The sequence below is a fragment of the Poromitra crassiceps genome (genome assembly GCF_964638095.1).
Source record: "Poromitra crassiceps genome assembly, chromosome: 10".
Taxonomy (NCBI): domain Eukaryota; kingdom Metazoa; phylum Chordata; class Actinopteri; order Beryciformes; family Melamphaidae; genus Poromitra; species Poromitra crassiceps.
In genome coordinates this window covers 26,547,038-26,569,381 of record NC_139631.1, presented here as the reverse complement: position 1 = coordinate 26,569,381, position 22,344 = coordinate 26,547,038, and the positions used below count along the sequence as shown (strand labels likewise).

At 42.4% G+C, this 22,344-nt stretch overlaps 1 protein-coding gene across 1 annotated transcript in view; it reads left to right on the top strand.

Annotated features, from left to right (window-relative positions):
* Positions 1-5,353: 5,353 nt before the first annotated feature.
* The window catches only part of LOC310784346 (uncharacterized protein), a gene marked incomplete at both ends in the record, with an annotated part of 162,652 nt that continues 145,661 nt past the window's right edge, over positions 5,354-22,344 (top strand). Inside the window, 2 exons of the mRNA XM_083645362.1 lie at positions 5,354-5,359; positions 7,016-7,199. Coding sequence (XP_083501488.1) covers positions 5,354-5,359; positions 7,016-7,199 — 190 coding nt within the window. The remainder of the gene's footprint in view (positions 5,360-7,015; positions 7,200-22,344) is intronic.

Here is a 22,344-nt window from a genome sequence, read left to right as displayed (position 1 = left end):
CTACCTTCTTGTAGGGTAGCATAGCCTAGCCGAAATAGTTCTAACGGGGCTATTTTTGGCCAAGCTAGCTTAATGGTTTTAACTTGCAAGGTCTCTAGCTAACAATCATAGCATGTGTGTATTCCATTTCCAAGAATGTCCACTTTTTTGGCACTCCTTTTTTCTGTAGGCCTGCTGTGCCAACACAAAGCATGGGACACCGGACATTTATCATGTGCAGGTGAGACATTGGATGGTCAAAGGAAATAAATACAATTCTGCTACAGTTATCTTGGCTTCAAACAGCTGGGTGACAGTCACGATTAAGTTACGTTTTATGCCCATTGCACACCAATCTATCATAGAGTTTTCTATGATGTTTTATATAATTGTATATTTCTTCTTTTTTATTTTGTTCTTTTATCTATTCTTGTTTGTACTCATGTAACTGCTGTACTGTATGTGTGCATATTGTAATCAGGGCTCCCTTGAAAATGAGAGCATGCTCTCAAGGGCACACCCTGTATAAATAAAGGTTAAATAAAATAAAAATAAAAATCAAACATTCTACAACAAACAGGCAATTTACAAACAACACAGATGTTTGTTTGGTGTGCCATGGCTACACCAATCAAACATTCTACAACAAGCAGACAATTTACAAACAACACAGATGTTTGTTTGGTGTGCCATGGCTATCTGTCCTTGTTTGATGATGTTTGGTCAGATTCTACATGTTCAACCCTTAGAGCCCATGGCACATCAATCACATGTCCAACTTTTGAATAATGTTTGATCCTACTGTTGGATAATGTTAGATTGGTGTGGAAGAGAAATGTACTTGCCTGACCGTCACCGGACAGGTTAAAAGTCCAGTGTTTCCCACACAGACTTTACTTGGGTGGGCCTCCCATATTAATGGCCACCCAAGTATATTTGGCGACCCATTTTAGCATTTTTTATTCTGCGTTGTGAAACATGGCACCAAATTTATTAGAAGAATTGAGTGAATTGTGAGAAGTCTGTTTGATAAGTTAATTAAAATTTTAAATGACTAACGACAAGGCAAATAAAGTCTACAACTGTTTCCATGCTGTCGGAGGAAAACCTCCTTCGCAAACAAAATGGAAAAGTAAATGATTGTAAAATGACTAATTTTTAGCTGGACAAGTGACTTTTGTGCTTGGACAAGTGAAAGGTGCCTCAAAAATAGCCTGGTAAACCAGCCGGTCACGTGAACTCACATTTCATTTCGTTGTACCAGACCGTCTGGCCTCCAGCCCTAGGAGGGTGTTTTCAGAAATTACAAAGTGCTCTAGCCAATCAGCAAAACAGTAATGCTGCCTCCATGGCTGTCCGCTCCGAGCAGTAACGTCAATGTTCGTCGTGTTTAAACAGCCATAAAGTGCAGTTATTGCAGAAATAGACTCAATAACAACAATTAAGCAAGTACAGGAGTATGCAACAGCGGAGTTTCTTGGCGGAAAATATTGTTCTTCCGAGTGGATTTGGATTTGACTGGATCCAACGCTGATAGACCCTTTTCACGGGGGCCATTTTGTGTCGAAAAGGCAGGGTAAACACAGGTGGGAGCAAAACAGTAATGAGGATTTACAACCCCCAATCATGGAAGTTGGAAACCCTCATTAGTGTTTTGCTTGCACCTGTGTTTACCCTGCCTTTTTGACACAAAATGGCACCCGTGAAAAGGGTCTATTGGCTGGAGAAGTTGTCTGTCAAGGCAAGTACATCTGCCCAACCCTCGCCCACTGCAAACACTGAGTGAAAGCTGGAGGCCAGACGGTCTGGTAGAACAAAATGAAATGTGAGTTCACGCAACCGGCTGGTTTACCAGGCTACCTCAGAAAGTTAATGTCAAGCCCTGTGCAAACAGTACTGTGATCAGGGCAGGGCCGGCCTCATAAAGGAATATTAGTGGAATAAGCTAACTGAGCTTACCTCTGCAGGTTTTTCTGTCTTACATTTTACAATTATGAAATCATGTAGGTTACTACAATAATTAGATATACCGTACTTTTGAATTTGATAATTAGGCATATTTCTTGATCAATTTCAGCCAAATTATGGAAAATTCTGTAATATCCCATGTTTTAGGGTTGATTCCATTATTATTACCAAATTCTATGATTCCGTCTGTCTTTTCCGTTTTGTGGAAATCATACGGCCCTAGATACTTGTGAGGATAGATAGAGGGAACAATGAATGGAGTCAAATACTGGCACATTTTTAGGAGAACTTGTTTCAGACACATGGGCACATACAACCAAATCAATACTGAAATGGCTTCAGGACAAGAATGTCAGGGTGTGTTCACACCAAGCATGTTTTTTTAGCAGTTTCTTTGAACTCTCAAGTCAAGTGTTAGCTCCTACAGGTTGATTCATTTGGACAGGTGAGAATAATGCCATTTGAACTCGGGAGCACACCGAGTGCACTAAGACTGCCTGAAAATGCAGGGCTCTTCTTGCAAGCAAATTGCGATGCAGTTCGTTAGGAGTGAAAAAATAATAAACTATACAAAATGACCCCAAAATGCACAGTTTTATTGGGTATATGGAATTTGTCATCTGATCTGCAGTTTTGACTGACGGTCACATTCTGCTCTCTTCATGTATTCCTAACTGGTATGAACACCAGAGGAGGTGGCAAAGTGGCTTTGTTGTGGCTCCCCCTGCTGTTGAAATGTGTAAACTGTGTCCAATAAGCAAGCTACTGTACTTGTGAATCCATTGCTTTTTTTTGACAAGACCTGTTTGTAATTGTCAACCTAAATGAACCAAATATAGAACAGGGTTTCCGCCTGTCCTTAAGAAATCTAAAATCCAATAATCTGAAATATAGGCCTTCAAATGTCTTGACAGGTCATTAAAAATTTATTGGATTATGAAGTTAATGTTAGTTTTATAAAGTTGCATTAATTTTAGTCTCGCTTTTACATGTATGTGGGACACCTTTGTATTGATCACACTGTAACTACAAAACCAAACCAACATGGAACCAAAAACTACTCATGGAAACTCGCCTTGGCAAAATTTATCAGAGCACACCCAGCTAGTGTGTCATGATGTTTCTGGAGTTTACACACAGTAGCTAAACATCAATCATATAACAGAAATGAAGACATAGGTGAGCTGATTCTGACATCGCTAAAATGTTCTAACTAAAATCCTGTATGGACATGAAATAGGGCTTAAATTGCATTCATAATGGTATTAAAAAGTCTTACTGTAAGTTTAACTTGTTGAAACCTGCAGCAACCCTCCTAGAGAGACAACAAAGTAAACTTTCCACTATGACTCAGACCAAAGTTAACAAACAGGTGTGGTCGACCGTCACACCCTCCTTGAGTGGCACAGCCAAAGCATTTTCCACAAAATCCAATTGGGAAAATCTGTGGAATGACTTGACGATACACTAGCTATTCACAGACACTCCAACAATATATCCACATTGATTTCATGGGTTAAGGCTCATACTCCAAAGCATTGTGCAGACAAAAATTGTATGAATCCACAAATTCAGTATCTTGTTCACTGTTACAAATGCGTTTCTCTTACTTTGAGGCTACCACCTATGTATGTATGTATGTATGTATGTCTGTCTGTCTCTCTGATGTGCGCTTTTGGTTTTCTCAAATACTTCTTTTACCCTTCAAAGTTTGCAACATTTAAGATGATATAATCTCTTTCAGCTGGTGTGCCTTCAACAGGCAGTGCTGTAACTATGGAGACAGTTACCTTGCCAATGTGTTGAATGCAATGGGGGGAGGAGGGGGAAATGGAAGTCATGGCCACTAGACAACCAGACCTAAGGGAAAGCAAAGTGCCCACAAGAGAGACTATCACTGGGGGAAAAAGAGGCATGATATTAGAAGAAAAGGAGATGAAAACAGCCTGTCCTTCAACATTAGCACAGGTTAGTTTTTGGTAGCTGTTTTAATTGCTTTACTTGTCTCTAGTGATGTGTATTTATGAAGAATATCACATCTATGGTCAGTCATGTATTTTATGGTAATACATGTAAGCCACAGCTTAACGTCTTTATTTAACTTTGTGAGTCGACAAACAGACACGACTTTTGAGCAAACATGACTTTATGTTGGTAGTTATATAAATACACTATGTGCATTTCATCAACAGTCCCACTTGAGACAGAATACCTTTCTATTCATGTGAACTTTTTTGTGTTAATTATTGTTTGTTCGTTATGCTTTTAACTCTGTAGCACTCTGAGATTCATTGTGAATGAAAAGTGCAGTACAAATCAAATGTATTATTATTATTATTATTATTATTATTATTATTATTATTATTATTATTATTATACAGCTGGAGTTATTAGTCCAAGAGTGTTTTGCTCTGAGCTGTTCTTTTTCAGTCAAGCAAATCTAGATTTCTTTCCCAGAATAATTTTCCTCAGGTGCTGCATACATAGGCTACCAGCTGTTTCTTTTGTTGTTTATTCTTCTGTTTCTTTTGGTGGGGAGGAGGGCCCTGTTGAGAGGACTTTACAGTAGTCAAGCACTCCACCAGACAGTTTGGTAATCTAAAACGCCCTTTCTGAGAACAAGGTCTAGCCATTAGAAGCCATAACAGACTGAAGAAAGCCACTTCCTGGAGTGCACAATATATGTAAACCAATTGAGCGAAGCGCATCAAGATATAGTAACACTGCAGGAAACAAAATCAAACAAATCAAGAACTGTCATTGATAGAATCCTGTCTGACAGGAGTGTTTTTGTCAAATCAGGAAAGAAACCTGTTCACTGGAGATATATGAGAAACAGCATCCCCTTCTGGCATAAATTGAGACATCATCAGACTTGTGGTGTGTAGTGCAGTTTGGCTCAGGGTGTAAATATAGGCCGTGCAGGCAGTGCGGTTGCACTGGGACCTGTGAGGTAGAGGCCTGTAGAGAGAGCAGCCTCACGGCCCTTGTGAGGGATTCAGATTTGCCACCTCGGAAATACGTCTCTATTGAACTGATAGCTTTCTCTTTGGCCTCTCTACTTTCCCAATACAATAGCCTAAGTAACTCATTTGACTGTCAAATCCAACACATTGTTGGCAAATTATATAATGTGTGTGTGTGTGTGTGTGTGTGTGTGTGTGTGTGTGTGTGTGTGTGTGTGTGTGTGTGTGTGTGTGTGTGTGATTTACCAGTAGATTCCGATCTACTGGTTGGGTAGTACCACTGTGCTACACTCGTTGCCAATGGCTGCACAGCAGAATTGCTATTATTTTTTTCAATAGAACATTCACATGAAAGCATGACTGCCAAAATGTATTTCAAAAATGATCAGGCAGTTAATCATGGCAACAGCCCAACTGCCACTCAGTACTGAGTAGGAAACATGAGAGTGAGTGTGGTGTGGTAGAGATAGAAAAGTAATTAAACATAAGGAAAGTAAGCAAATCAAATCCTGCTTAGGGCCCCCATTAAGCTAGGGACAGCCCTGCCTGCTAGAGACTGTCATCTACATAATAGAGAGATGAAACTGGCTGTTAGGCAGCGCCGCATCACATGTGTCCACTATGGACTGTAGATGGTTCATCTCTAGCATAACAGAAGATGCTGCTTCATGTTATGCAAAGACCTCATTACTGCAATGCTACTTGTGTATGCAACGTTTCTGTGAAATCTTTCTGAACAACGAACTACTGTTGTTGAGCAGTCAACATGAATTTTAAAATGTTCTGTTGAGCTGCACGGCGGGTAAAAAGTATAAGCACTATTGTAAAAGACTTGTTCCTTTGTAATTGATCCATTAATGGCAAAGACTTAAGTCACATCCCTTAGTAGAAGCTCATTACTCTCTGCTGTGTGTGTGTGTGTGTGTGTGTGTGTGTGTGTGTGTGTGTGTGTGTGTGTGTGTGTGTGTGTGTGTGTGTGTGTGTGTGTGTGTGTGTGTGTACTCCTGCTTGGATAGGTTGTATCCCTGCATTGGGAGAAAGGGCGCCGTGGTCAAGTCCAGTCTTTATTAAGATTAATGAACAGCTTGACATTTTTAGTCCTCTGTCTGAATCGATAATTTTAATACTCATGAGGGCCAATGGGGATCTAAGCCTGCCGAACGCGCATTGTGGCCACAGGGCGCATGTTAAATGCCCAAGCGGTAATCAATGCAAAGAAATTAGCTATTGATCCCTTATAGTTTTGTAATAGGTTATCTATTGGTTTGCTCTTTCGGAAAATTCCAATACCAGTCGGATGGAATTGTGTTGCTAATATTGCTGTGGGGAGTGTGTGTGTGTGTGTGTGTGTGTGTGTGTGTGTGTGTGTGTGTGTGTGTGTGTGTGTGTGTGCGTGTGCGTGTGCGCGCATGTGCGTGCGTGTGCGTGCGTGTGCGCGTGTGTGTGTGTGCATGTGTGCGTATGCAAGCATGCACGAGAGTATGATGCACTTGTGTACACTTGTTTGTGTGTGTGTGTGTGTGTGTGTGTTTGTACACTTGCCAGGGTCACATTCTAATTAGCACAGAGGGCAGATTCTAAATAAACATGTTGAGGAGAATATTGGTGATCTGCATCAGATCCACAGTTCATTACAAGTCAGGCTAGGAACTCTGACAACTTTGTATTGGATTCATTCAGGCTTAACACTGACTATAACGTCGGCAGTATTTAAAAACAACTACATTATAATCCCCCCCCCCCCCCCCCATTTAAAAATCATATGCAGGGACACATCTTTTATTCACACACCATGATGGAAAACTGCTCATGAATGGATCATGGCCATTCATATATGCACACGTGTATATATGCAAACATGTTCTTTAAGCATATGGGTGTGGAGTGTGTATGTGCAACTGATGGAAAACTACTGCTATGAAGATTTGGTCATGAACACTAATTCCGAAGTCCCTTAACCTTAGAGAAAAATTGGATTTTATATATCTACAATTCGTGTTTGTGATTAAAACAAGGTACTTGTATTTAAAAAAAGAGCAACAACTGAGCAACCTTCCCTTCTTTCTCTACTGTGTCACTGAAAACACCCCTCTTGTTTGCAGGATGTCCAGTGTGAGTCGGCTGTGGACGTACTGTGCTGGGGTAGTGGGGAACTGGGCCAGACCGGGCATGGCCGGCCAGCGACCGTCAGCCCAGAAGAGGCCCATCTGGGAGAGTTCATTGTTGGCAAGCTGGGCAGGGGGAAGATGCTGGCATGCGGATCCACTCACTCTCTTGTGGTTACAGGTACAGTTCCCATGTTATAGCACACTGTGCAGCTTTTAAACTCCATTCACTATTTGAATGTCACACAGTGGAACTTTATTTGGGATTCAAGATGAGGATTAAAAACTGGGTGGAAGGTGTAAGAATGTGTGTCCACCAGGAAACATTGCTTACTTTAGCAGATGAACTTGTCCACTCACCTTCTTCTGCTGCCGTTCATGTGTGTTATTCACAAGTTATTTACTACCATTGTTTACCATGACTAAGCCCAGCGTATATCTCCACACATGTCACTGTGTTATGCTTTAGTAAATGCATTGCTTATATCTAATAGTATGGCGCACAGTATTTTGAGGTCGTTAGGACAAGCCACAATAACCAGCCTGATATACTGGTAATATAGAGATGTCGAGAGATACAATTATCCAATGAGGCTTTAGACTGTTTATAGAACAACCAACTAGGAGAGACATTTGATCAAAGGAAGTGTAAGCAACCAAGCCGATTGAATCCATTAGCAATCATTGAACATGTGATGTTTGGACATTTTTTTCTCCAAACAACCTGCGTGTGTAATTTGTGTATATTGTATTTTGTAGTTTGGGTGGCCTCAGTGTGGCAGTGGTGGGCTCTGCCCATTCGGCTAGACAGATTTATTGTGGGAAAGATCTTGTTTGGTGGCACAGTAAAGGAATATACTGTGTCGGGTTCAAAACACATATTAAGTTCTATACTGTCGGGTTCAAACACGACATGAAATGTCTTCCTCGCTGCCCATGAAGTAATACTGCCCTACTTATGTGCCAATTTGATAGAAACCCCGGCGACAGGAAGAGAGGAGGCTCCTCTCGTACATTAGCTGGCAGTGGTCATAAATCAGTAGCCTAGATAAGTCTTATAGATCACCCTAACACAGGGATCCTATACCTCTACCGTCATTACAGGGGAAAAAAGGTGACACGTTTGATTGATTAAAATGGCGCGGGCTAGCTTGGGCTAAATCATGTTAAGTGATGTGACATTGCAGTTTCACATATCATATTTCTGTCAAGACAATGATGGTGCGAGGCATTGTCAAGGCATGATATCTGACAACAGCAGACGTCTGGGGGGACGGGAGGAGATTTATGGGAAGGTTTTAGTGGTCTGAGGGAGCGGAGAGAGTAAAAAGTGCTCCTTTTTTGTGCATTGTCACTTCCCGAGTGACTGTAAATTTTGCTCCGGTGCTGTTGGGAATTGGAGACATTTACACATCCTGACAAATTGCCTGCTGTAAAAGTATTTACTGGTCTTGTCCTCCTTTTATTCTTGGCCAACACGGACACACACACACGCGCGCGCGCGCGCACACAGACACACACACACACACACGCTCGCGCGCACACACACGCCCAAACGCACACACAGAAATATTTGCTCACCGCAAATTTATGTGACACACGTTTACGCGACATACCTGAGCTCTAGCCCAAGATAGGTCTTAATGGTATCATGCTGAGAGGAGTGGTCTGCTGTTAATGTTTTAATACTAGAGGCTTTGAGTGGCTCATAATGGTTTTATATCAGCCACATTGTCCCCCATCACTGGCCATTTGCCCCAATCATGCATAGAAAAGACTCGTTTTATGGAGGAATAGCTTGCATACAAAGAGAAACCCTTCAGGGTGAAGGAGGACTACACGTATTGTGAACTACACATGTGTACCGCCCCCGCCACACACACAGACATAAACCGTTAATTGATGAACGTTAGCCTCCAGCCATTACCAGCAGCCAACATTTAGTGATCAACAGTAAACAAGACTGGCCTTGGGGTTTGTTGTCGCGCTGGACTTGCACCTTGCATGCATAGCCTGTCTGCACGTTTAGTCTGGCTTTTGTATTTGTGTTCAGATTCAAATAGTTACAAGTGAATAGGCCTATATACTTGTACTTTGTAATATTTTGAAAAAATTGTGATAGTATGGAAGTTGTAAATTTTGATACATGGCAGTGGAATGCAAAAAAAGGTAAATTATAGACTGTAAAATTTAAATGATTTAGTTTTGTTAGTAGATGATCTTACCTTTGAGTACCCTTGATCTACTTGGGGGGATTTTCTTTTATCGATGTTCAAATGTGGCAAAAAGAAGAAGAAGAAAAAGGGCAGTATAAATTGCGACCACTGGGTGGCACTGTGAGCCTGGCAATAACAACACAGCCTGCGTGGCAGAGGAGAGTGGGTGGGGGGAGGTGGGAGAAGGGAGGCCCACACTTACCTCACACTCAGACAGAGCTATAATTTACTAATAGTGCGGGAGCCGCCATTGCTGTTATCTTTTAATAGATTTGTACGGGGGAAAGCAGGTGCCTGTTGTTAATGTGTCCAATTGCCCAAGTTGCCTACGGAATTTAGGGCATCCATCACTGTCGTCGGCGGTGACACCCTGTCGTTCTCCTTCACGTGGCGGGCCGGCCGGGCTGGGCTGCTAACAGATGAGGCTTCTCTCTCCTCCAGACGCCCACAGTAACACAGAGACGACCGCCATACGTGCTTTCACACACACACACACACACACACACACACACACACACACACACACACACACACACACACACACACGCACACGAACACACACACACACACACACACACACACACACACACACACACACACACACACACACACACACACAACATGCACACGAACACACACACACACACACACGCACAACACCAACACACATGCACACGCACACAGATATATCACATTTTTAGAGGGCAAACCAAACTCGTAACCGCCATAACAGCAAAAATGGATGTCTTGGAACGAAAAATAGCAGTGATTATCCACAAAAAAAAAAATACATTTTGGTTTGTGGCCATGTTGTTGGGGTGGGGGGGTGCTGTGATTTCCCCCCCAATAAACTTTGCCCCCTATCGCTTTGAATTCTTGACCTTCCAGCTGCACCCATGAGCTTAGCCACGGGCAGCATGCTGCCGGCAGGTTGGAACGCACCGCGTGCAGCTGTGTGTTTTTAGACTGGGCTTGAGGGTCGGTGGGTATCGAGAGAGGTTCCTGCTAATACCTTGTTAGGGCCGTTTCAGTTGCTGGGTCTCCGTGAGGTCGGTGTCAGGAGTGCTTTAGTCCGAGGCTCTTGATCTGCTGGATGTTGGAGGACGCCACAGACTGTTTGCGAGCCACCCTCTCATTTCTACGCTCTCACACACGAGTCCCGCGCACTGTGTTGGGCGTCAGATGTCAGTGGTTAGAAATGGTTGCTCTGATTTAGGCATTTCAGTGTTTTAAGAGAACACGGAAGGGCCTGTTTTCAAAATAATCTTTTATGATTTATATCTTAAAGCATTTCTTCTTTGTTAGATTGTACACAGTTGTGACAGGAGAAATTTGACAGAGAGTGAGTATGACATGCCATAAAGGTAATGGAGCTGAATTCACACTGCAAGTACGCAGTGCGTTAGCCCACTGAGCTACAGACGGAATACTCCGGGCGTGTGTGTGCGCGTTTGTCTCTGTGTGTGTTTGTGTGTGTGTGTGTGTGTGTGTGTGTGTGTGTGTGTGTGTGTGTGAGAACCTGTGGGGGTGGTGGCTATTTTTCTGTTTATCGTGTGTGTGTGTTTTTCCTTTTCTCACCCTATGTTTTCTTCATCTATGTTTCCCTATGAGTTAGGACCCTTGGTTAGTCCTTGGTGTCAGGTGTTAAGCAGCATATGAGGGACGTGACCCAGCTTCCTCACCCTCTCTTCCTCTCTGACATCTCTCTTAACATGAAACAGAGCTCTCACTCTCACCGTAATTGTAACCATCATGTTACTTTTCCACTGTTTCGTTTCCGTCTGCATGCCGTTGATAAGCATTGCTGCGTTTTTCAGTTAAACACTCCCTCATTCTTCAGCTGTGAATACAGATTTTATTCCTCAGCCCATAACAATGGAAAAATTGTTTGTAATAACGCAATGACATCATGCACCTGTTAGCAATAAAGAAAAAAGAAGGCAGTCTGGACTTCTTTAAATGTCCAGAAAGAAATGCATAGTATTATGCCATTTCTCAGTAAGAGCAAGTTTTGATACGAACTATATTTTGAATTCATCATAAAAGTCCCAGCACAAACACGGACATGCACACAGCTATGTCTATTCAATTTAATGATCGCCATTAAAATGGATTACAGCAGACATAGTTCGCTCCGAATCACTTGCTCCTGAAATCCAATACCTTTTTAGAAACAAATAAACCCCCCAAACATAACAGGCACGGACAATTGGCCTGCCATCCACCCGCTCCTTATTGGCATTCAGGGCACACTCAAAGGCAGAGAGAGACGAGGACAGACAGAGGAGGACAGACAGACAGACAGACAGAAATGGCGCTCTCCCGTTGAATCACCAATCATGGCCTGGTTGCTGCCCAGAGGCCTTCTGGGTAGGGTTCATACAGGCGACTGTAAATGTATTAGGACCAAGTTCTCCTGGACTGTCAGAAAGCTGTGGTGTTAATATGGAGGCCTATTTTCCCTCTTTCTTTTTCCCCTCTTTCTCTTTCTCCCCATCTCTGCCTGTAGGCAAATATACCTTTACCTCTATATTTTATTGTCTTGTTTAATGTTTGTCAAGGAGTGCAATACTCAGAATAATCATAGGAAAGTATTGGCCGTCCCCCTGCATGACAACTCCAATATGTCTGCTTTGGGTCCAGCGCTGAGGGGAGCTGTGCTAATAATTTGCCGTTTAGCTGTGTTGATGTTTTTCTACTATTTCCCAGTTGGTAGAGGTGAAGGAGGGGAAACAGAGGGAAAGGGAAAAATACCTTTTCTCTCTCTCTCTCTCTCTCTCTCTCTCTCTCTCTCTCTCTCTCTCTCTCTCTCATTCCCCTTCTCTCTCTCTCTCCCACTCTCTGCCTCTCTCTCCCTCACTCCCTCTCTCTCCCTCTCTTGATCTCGGTGCTAATTTGGTGGAGCAGGTTGAGCGCTCAATTTTGCACTCAGTTGCTTTTTAAGGTTAATCGTAGGACAGAAGTGTTTATGTTGCCGTAAAATGGGCTTAACTCTCCCACTGAAGCATGCATTTGAAATATGTAACTCACCGTCACATTGCCCCCCCCCCCCCCCCCCTCCCCGCCCCTCTCTCTCCTGCCGCCCCCCTCAAAAAACAGAGACAAATGTTATGCAGAACAAAAGATGGGGGGGGGGGGGGAGTCTTGCCAATTAGCAGCTAATGAGACAAGCTTGTGAGGATATCCAAATCCTCAACGTGTTAACGTTTACGACTCCCCCCCCCCCCCCCCTCCTCATCCCTCTCCTCCTTCAGCCTGCGCCTCCCCCATCTGCCCTTGCAGCCAGCCTCTTGTAAGGCGAGGGCATCTCTGAGGCCCTCTGTGTGATTATTCACACATGGCCGTGGCCCGGCTGCTTTGAGCTGCCAATAGGAGAGGAAGGAATGCCTTACGTATGGTTAATGTAAAAATGCTCAACTGACATGTGGCCATGGCTTCCTTCTATTTCCCCCTTTTCCTTGTTCTACCCCCCCATCATCACCCCCACCCTCCACCCACCTCACTGATCATCTCCCATAGATAGATAGATTGATCCAATGGGGCGCTGTGTCCCTCGCCATCCGTTCTCAATTTTCCCTAATATAGCAAAGCCAGGAACTGGGTGGGTCGGGCTGTGGTGGGGAGGCTGGTGAGGGAAACACATTTGATAAGTGAAAAATAATATGCCAAGAGAAAAACCAGTCATCCCAGTTGCCTTTGACATGCTTTTTATCAGAGATGTCTGTGTTGGAAGTGGAAATAAAATATGTTTTTGTAATAGGGATCCTTGGCCAGCCTTGAATGGTTCGCCGCTACTCCTTTTCCGGCCTCATTTTCCTCCAGAGCGCGTATCGTATCGGGAGTGAGCTTGGACTCTCAGTGGGGAAAATCTAAATGTGAGTTGGCCTGGAAGTGTTTGCAGTAAACAGTGCGAAAAAGCAAACGCAGGCCAGATCAGGGAATATCATGCAGGGTAATGTTTGGAGTGAAATGTGTTATGGAACAGCACAAATTCCACTCTCCAAAGGGAGTTCTAATTGATTGTATGTTTCATTACTAGTTTTCTCAGGGAAAAATGGGCAGTTCGCTGTATTGTGAAAACAGAGCAGTAGACATTTAAATCGATGCCATGGCGATTATTGTGATACAATTCTCGTAGCATTTGGCAGCAGCTGATTGCTTTATCCTCTTTAGCTTTTCCTCAAATTGTATTATTTTTGTGTGAAGGTAGAAGGGAGCAGCAGTTTGAAAACAACCCTAACCCTGACTGAAGCAATTAAATGAAAGGCCGAGAATTGAAAGAGAGAGGTTTGTGAGCACAACATAATCCAGGGCTCCACTTGATATGTTATTTGTCGGGGGCAGTACATTTGTGCATGTTAACTAACTGTGCCACTGGACTTGGCCTGCTCGTAATAGGGTTCCAGCGCAAACATTTTCTCTCAGGGATTTCTCTTATTAATTCTGTCTGAACACATCCATAAATGAATAATGAAATAAAGAATGAAAACGTTATTACTTTTGGCAGCCGGGTCATTTCTCGTTTCCTGCTTTCTCCTCCGCTTGTTTCCTACTAATTAACTTTCCAAGGAGTTGTCCTCCTTTTCACAAAATTAATTTCTTCAGTATGGGAGGCCACCGAAAGTCTGTGTATACACACACACACATTCTTATGAAAAGACAACAACCAGACCAACTCTCAATTCCCTTCATTGGCTGCTTGACATTTAAAGGAAATAGTGTAATTTCTATTTATTTATTCATGTTTTCACTTATGTCGTGCAAAAATGTTACCTGGGGCACTAACAGTTGCTGACTTATTTAATCCCAACAGGTGGCTTGCTTCACACACATCACTGGTTACATTGTAAAACTATTAGACTAGTAGATCAACAGACTAAATTAGACAAACTATTAACTAAACTTCTACTACACCTTGGACCACATCAAAATAACATGTACATAACATTCATATTACTGAAAAACTGTAACTCAGGATTACTAGGTGTACTGTAAAAAAACGTTTAAAAAAAACAACGTTTAGCAGCATCTCCTTTCTCACTCCCATTGCAGCTCCTCCAGCAGTCATCTCCGTCCTTTAAGAAGCATGGCCTCTGCCCACCGCCAGCCTGTTAAAGGCTTGTGTGCTGGGACAGAGGCTTGGCGATAAGTAGCCCTCATTTAATATGGATCTTAAAGAGGGCAGTAAACGTAGAGCCTCAGTAGTAGCCCCCCCATCCCTCTAGCATTACTATACAGATGACCCCTCGCTCTCTCTCGCTCTCTCTCTCTCTCTCTCTCTCTGCTCATTAGAGTCACTGCAAACTCTTTCAAACTGCTCCTTCCTCCGCTCTGCATTTTACTGTTAATTAGTTTGCTTTGTAAGGTTAGACGTGCGGACGGAGCAACTTTGGGAGTGTTTGGCTGCCATCTGTGTGCATACGGCGCTAACTACGTACAGATGGTCTGCGCTCACAGACAGGTTGCTTCTTATGGGGGGGAAAAGCGCGAGAGACGGTTTTGGTTATTTTAACAAGATTTATGGCCATCCTCACAGGTAACTATTTGAGCTGTAATGATGATTGTTAGTCAGCCGTCAAAAATGATGATTTAAAGCAAGCGCAAGGAAGAGAAGAGAATGTGTATATTTCCTCCTTTTCACAAACTCGACGATGGATCCTCGAGATAAACTTGTGATTTCCTACCGAAGTTGCTTTGTTGAATTTTAAACTGTGAAACATATTGAACCAATTGTGCTGCGGCTACTTCAGAAAAACTCTCATAATGTGGGCAAGTTAAAATACCATTAGCCACTCAGTGAACCAGTGAACCAGGTAAGTAGGCAAAAAGGCAGCGATTGCCGAATAATTGCTTGACAAGGTCACAAAATTAGCAAACATAATTAAATAAGGAGCTGGCCCAATAATTTATGATTGTCCTGCCCAGCGCAAATAGTTGGCATTGGAGTCACCGCAAAATAAAGAAGTTTATATTTTGCACATCCAGCACAAGACAGACAAAAACAAACGACAACAATAAAAAACATTTAACTTTTATGAAAACATACATAAACATACGTAATTCCTTCTTTTAAATATATATATTCAACCAGCACCACTGAAACATAGCTTTCAATGTGGCTTACTAGTTTCTGAATAGACTTTTTTTTCCTCGTGGTCTTGGCCTGCCTGCAAGGTGCCGTTGGCTGGTGGGAAACCTGCCCTTGTCAGTCGCAGTTCAGTGGCTAATGCTTTCTACTGGGCATTGAGAATGACCCCCCCACAATTAAAAAAGGGTTAGCCAAATTATTGTTGGCCTCCTGCCACATACCTTATGTGACTTAGCAGTGGTCAGAGAAGGGTTCTGAGTCCCCGAAACGTGATTTTCTCTATTCAAACCGCTCCATGCTATTAGCACATTGAGGGAAACTAAAGCAGAGGGGAATCTAGGTATAGATGAACACACGACAGAACACAGACTCTGTATATTGTACGAGCCTTCTGTTGAACTCATACTAATGATGCGATTGCGTTCATTCATTGTTAACCAAGTTGGAGTTTTGTTTTTGGGCTTTCACTGATACTGAATAGAGGAAGAGCTAGACCTAGATTTCTGTCTATTTACATGGGTTTGCATTTTCACTAATTGAACCACTTAAAACTGGATCTCTATTGTAGCGTGCTGCGTGGACGTTTCTGGCTCAAAAGGTGTGTTTTTACAGTTTTGTGAGTAAAAACAAAAGAGTACTATTTTCACTGGATAACTCATAGCCAGTACTGATGGGCAGCGTATAAGTAGCTCAGTTCGTATGGTTGAAGGACCAAAAATAATAATAATGCTTGCTCTTGTGTATTCATAGTGAGAGAGAGAGAGATGAAAATAAGAAGAGCACATGTAAATAGACAGAGAGAGACGGGAGCGTTTTCACAGTAACGTCAGAGTTTTGTCAAACACCAGTGAATAAAGGTTTATTAACGATTATAATTTGCCGTGCTGACACCTTTTTTCACGATGAGATGGAGAGTTGAGGCTGGGCTGTGTGAGCGGTGTTGCAGTGCGGTGTCAGCACTTATGGAGTCAGTTAGAAGAAAATCTGTCATTTCATTAGATTTGCAACAACGTTATTCATTATCATGTATTGACGGATGTTGCCATGCATGCAGGTAACTTGGTGAGACAGGTGGCAAATAACACCTATAGACATTTATGCTACTCAGTGCTTTCTGTGCACAATTGTTCAAAAAACTGGAAAATTACAAAGGTGTGACATTTAAGATTGCAAGATGCAATACATCGCTATGGAGATTGTTCTCTTTTTTTTAGGACTATTCAAAATTAAACTTGATTGAATACATGAACACAAACCTTTGTTGAGGACATTCCATGACAATGCTTACTAATGACTACAAATGAATACAGCAATTTAAATATAAGAAAAACTCATTTGCTACAGCTATGCACCAATGTCTACTGAAAACCCCTTTCTTTCTTTCTTTCTTTCTTTCTTTCTTTCTTTCTTTCTTTCTTTCTTTCTTTCTTTCTTTCTTTCTTTCTTTCTTTCTTTCTTTCTTTCTTTCTTTCTTTCTTGCTTGCTTTTGTCCTTTAAATCCCAAACCGTCCACTTGAGTGAAGGGGATCCACTACACAAATCTGAGCAAGCAGCCAAAAAGACCAGGGGAAAAAGATTGCTTTGTTCCTTTCTTTTTCCCTTCTTCCTCCCTCTCCCTCTCTCCCCCAGCTTCTATTAGGAAATAGATCCCAGGTGTTCGATAAGCCTGTAGTGGACATGACAGCAGTGCAATCAAGTGTATAAATTTAATTGCAGGCTCATTTTGTGCAGTTTATTAGCCGTTTAGGGGCACGTCGCTCCACTTGAACCCTGTTATTGCCAGACAGAACAGCTGTTTGCTTCTTTTTTTAAACTATTTGTCTCATTGCATAGTTTTGCAGGAGTACATTCATAAATGCCAAATGGCTCTTATAAGGATAACTTGTATTTCCAAATATATTTCAAATATTTCTGTTTGTAATATTTATTTTGAATATATATATTTGTTTAATCGTTTGTACTATTTGTTCATGAGGTAAATTCCATTTAAATGGGCAACAGAAAAATAAAGCACCCTAATAGCCCACAATTATTGTATTTGACCAAGTTTGTGGTCACTGGCAAACTAACAAAACAACAATTATGTGTTTTGTACAAGATCTATCTATTAACAAAATAATGTTTTACTATTATAAAATAATATAGGAATTATTTCCAGTAAAAAAAAAGATTTGAAAACATGCACGCACATGTGCACAGTACACTCACACACGCACACACACACACACACACACACACACACACACACACACACACACACAGAGTCTGGATGTTTTGCTGAACTTGGGTTAGTCTTTATGCTCCATCTTTGCTGCTGGGTGAGGCCACACCCACACCGTGAGGCCACACCCACACCGTGAGGCCACACCCACACCGTGAGGCCTGCAGACCCACATGCTTTTGTTGAGCCCTTCTTGTGGTGCAGCAGCTCATTAATAAAAAGGCTGGAGAAAGCAGTGTTAATTGTTAGCATGCACTAGGCCCTGGCATTCCTATAAATCACCCGGGCTAATTGCAACAAATTGTGGGCTGACATTAAGCTATGATTCCGAACCGGCAAATATTCATCAACATTGCAACTAGCCCCATAAAACACCGAGCCGGCCATTTCCCAGGCCGAACATATATCTACCATCTAACGCCCCCATTATTTATGGATCTTACTTGTCCTCAGCATTTTAAGTGCTGCATGGTGAGTGAATGAGACGCCATCTTGTTTATTTATTATTTCCCTGGATACAGCCCTAAGCAGTGGTAGTCGTGTGACCAGTCACAGACCTTGTTACCCTGTGAGTCCGGTGTGTTGTGCTCGCTGCCCTGTATCGATCGCTGTGTTGCCTGTCATAACAGAGTTACCTTGAAGCGCTCCTGTAAATGCAAGACCGCTAACAGTTGGACTGCAAACTGATGAAAATGTGCTTTGCTGTTGGTATTTACATCACTGACAGTCTCATAGTTATCACTATCAGTATTGCTTAGCCTGAAATGAATCGCCTAGAATTAACATAATTTACAATATTGCAAATTAGTATAAAAAAAATATTCTTTTTATAAAACATTATTCCCTGCATGCCCACAGTAGGTACTCACAGTACTTGATTCGTTGCCAGGCAGTCATATGTTGGAGCATTTAACCTCCCGTGCAATGTTTATTTCATGTAGACAGAAGGCTAGTTAAATCTCTCTCTCTACGGTTTGACAGGCACCATAACTGTCAGTGTGGATGATCTATTTCGCAGCCCAATGCATTACTACCACTAATGTTTCACTATCCTGCCAATTCACTCTGGTCCTGTTCAAAACACCTACAGTATGTGTCGAAACAGTGCTTAATAGGCTGTCCCCCAGGTGTGCATCAGCAGCTAAAGATGTCGGAGCCAAAGGTCACGATCTGATTTGTTATGTGGGAGTTCACGGGGAATTCTGATGTGCACTGATCAATTCCACACCCCAACATGCACATAAATCAATTCTGCATATGTAGAGAAGCTATACGCGGGCACACATGGCGTATGAATGCCTGTGCGGACTTCAACATACATACACACAAACGCATTCCCGTGCAGACTATTTTGCAATTAATCTTAAATCCCTTTCCACATTTTGCATCTCTGTTTTTATCCCCTTCCCTTTCCTACCTTTCTTCTCCCCACCTCCATCCCTCTGTTCTAAATGGCTGAGATCTTAGCCGGCTGATGGACCATAATAGCTGGCAGTGCCATAAGCGGGGGAGGGATGGAAAGAGAGAGAGAGAGAGAGAGCAAAAAAAAAAATCCTCCCTTTTGACACTCTTAAACATTGACGGGCTTATTACCGTGTTCTCTGATTCAGCTGGATGTGTTCAAGGATCTTCTGGGCGGTGAAAAAGGTCAGCTGCTCTTAGTTGTGCCCCGCTAGAATACTAATACTGTCCTTATTCAAATGATCTGCTCCAGCGCTTATTAAATTGATGGCCCAGGCGCTCTCATCTAATAGTGCTGCAGTCCAGGAGAGGGAGCCAGCTGCAGTCACCGCTGAATTAGCTGCTTCTGAGGCAAAGTTCAAGCAGGAGACCCCTTTTGCTTTTGGGATGCATTTTTCCCCAGCAAATTAGCAGTCAGTGGCAGTGCACAATTAATTAGTGCAAACCAGGAAAAGCTTGTCATTTAATAAGGTGCTTTTTTCCACCCACACCTCTCCCACACACAGACAGATCTCTCCCCATCTTACTATACAGTACCTCCTTCTCACGCTTAATCCCTCCCTCCCTCCCTCCCTCCCTCCCTCCCTCCCTCCCTCCCTCCCTCTCTCACTCTCTCTTCCACCCCCCTCTTCCACTCCACTTTACACAAACAGAGGGAATTGATCCATTAAGTGGTGCGCTATTAATACCATTTAATGTATGTCTGGTTAAATGGAAGCTGTGGGTTGGGTATTTTCTGTAGCGTCAGGGTTTGAGAGCTCCCACTGGGTTGGCTAGAGAGAGTGAAGATGGGCCACTGGCCTATGATTTCATCCAATCAATAACTCCTATAGGACAGATTTAAAGGAAGTTGACGGACAGGCTCAAACAAGAGGTTTTCAGGGGTGTGTGTATGTGTGTGTGTATGTGTGTGTGTGTGTGTGTGTTCATATGCATGTTTGTCTGTGCAACCATCGTGCATTCTGTATTTGTGCTGTACATTCTGTATTTTTGTGCATATGAGACCTATAAAGCGGTGCTTTTCCAGTTTTTTATAGGACTCTCCAATTTAAAAGGCAATAAATTGGGGATGTGTTGTAGAATTAAGTGGTTTGGAACCTCAACCAAACAGTTACACAAACTCCACACCATTACCCCTACCAAAGTTACACTTTATGAGTATTGGTATTAGTGCAGATATTTAAATATATATATATACGTGTATGTATATATATATATATATATATATATATATATATATATATATATATATATATATATATATATATATATATATATATATATATATATATATATATATATATATATATAAATATGCTTTAATGTGTTGATTGCCAAAACCGATTGATAACGCTAAACAGTAAACACGTGAGCCATTTTCGGCAGAGTTGGGCACATGTAAACACAGCTGAAACATATCGGCAGTGTCATTACAAAGTGTGTGAGTCAGGCACAACATATGTGACCTGTAATGTATGCCAGGATAAAATACGTTGTGGGAGAAGCAATAGTAATCCTTGCAGCAGACAGTCGAGCAGGTTGATAAGCAGTTCCTCATGTGTTTACATCGTTTCCTTCACTAGAGACTCGTGCTGCGCTGAGGTGAGCTAACGTTAGCTCTCAACAATGCAGTTAGCTGGGATTTCCCGGATCCTGGTCGGGGTGGAAGGGAACTGGTGGGAATAGCTTGATCCTCCCACGTGCTATGTCCGCCCGGTGAAGCTCCCCCCCTGTCAGGTGAAAAGAAGCGACTGGCAACTGCGCATGTGTCGGAGGAAGCATGGTGCTAGTGTCGGCTCTCCCCAGATCGGCAGAGGGTGGAGCAGCGACCGGGGCAGCCAATAGTGCAGCAAGGGGATAAATTGGCCAAGTATAATTGGGGAGAAAATGGGGAAAGATCTGAAAAATAATAAACATTGTTCATTGTGCATATAGACGGTTTTCACAGAATTTTCAGTCCTGTCGACTAGCAGTCCTGTCAGTCCTGTCCTATTGTACTAGCCAACACTGCTTCCAACAGGAAGTGAGCTGGGGTTCAAATTAGAATGTTTGTGTCTACCGTCTATACTAGTGGTTGCACAAGTCGACCTTTCTAGTTAGCCATGTGAGGAATGTAAACACAATCACAAGTGACTTGGGAAATCTCTCTGGACAAATAATATGAACTTACAGTTTGATGTCCGGCTGCACACACGTTCTTTCACTGTAATGTGTCTAGGCAGGTGGCACCATCTCCATCTGTTGTTCACGTAAATAGACTCCCTTCCCTTCCTATCATTTCATCCCTCCGCCTCTCTCGCTGCAACTCCTCCCGCACAAACTGCGGCTAAACTCAGGATAGAAACCTTGTATTTGTAACACAAATCTGCTCTTTTAACAATCGCCACCGCCTCCTCTGCACCCCGCGTAATTCCTCTTCAGCTCCTTGAGTCTTGCACCGCGGGCCACACACCGTCACCGCACCATGTTCGGTTCAGTCCCGACAACACATCGCGGTACAAACGGTGGTGCATTGAATCATGCGAGGAAACATGGCTTTCAACCTGGAAACCGTTAACAAAACGGTGCACAGCCGTTTTCATATAATTGAACACACCCCAGCTGATCCCAGTAATGTTAGTAAGCTGCGGGCCACAATAAAATCACTCTGATACCGAGAAAAACAACGAACATGCAAAGCCACATATAGTTTTAAGCAAAATAACTTGGCTTACTACTTTGATGAACAAATAAATGTAGAAAAAGTACAGAGATGAGTGAAAAAGACACAAGATGAGAAGAGCAGCTCTGGGGTGGGGCAGTGCTTTGAGCACAAGTCTCAAACCACAGGACGACTTTTCAACATCCTCCAAGTCCGGTAGGAGTCGACACATAATAGTTATGTCGATTACTTCATGCAACCCCTAGCATATACTACCCACATTGTAATGATACAATGCTGGTTAAAAATCATCATCAAAGTTTCCCTTTTACTGATGTTATTTGGCAAGTGTTAATTATTTGAAACTTAATTTAAAGCGCCTGTATACGGTTTTATAAGTTAACATATTTGATTTAGATTAGATGGGGGCTGAGTACGTTAGTCGTCTTGTTTTTATTTAAAACTACTGCAGCTTTAATGTTCAGCATTTAATTATTTCAGTTGTATAAAGCCGTTGGGACAGTCCTAAGTATACACTGAAATGTCAGGTGAACTGCAGATGTAGAAGAGGTTGAGTGAAAACAACATTTTCCAATTTAAATGTTGATTTGCTCCATGATGCGGGCAGTTTGACTAAACAGCTTCAGCTTGTTAAGTATGCATGTCTCCACCAGAGAGCTGAACGCAGAGAGACAAATA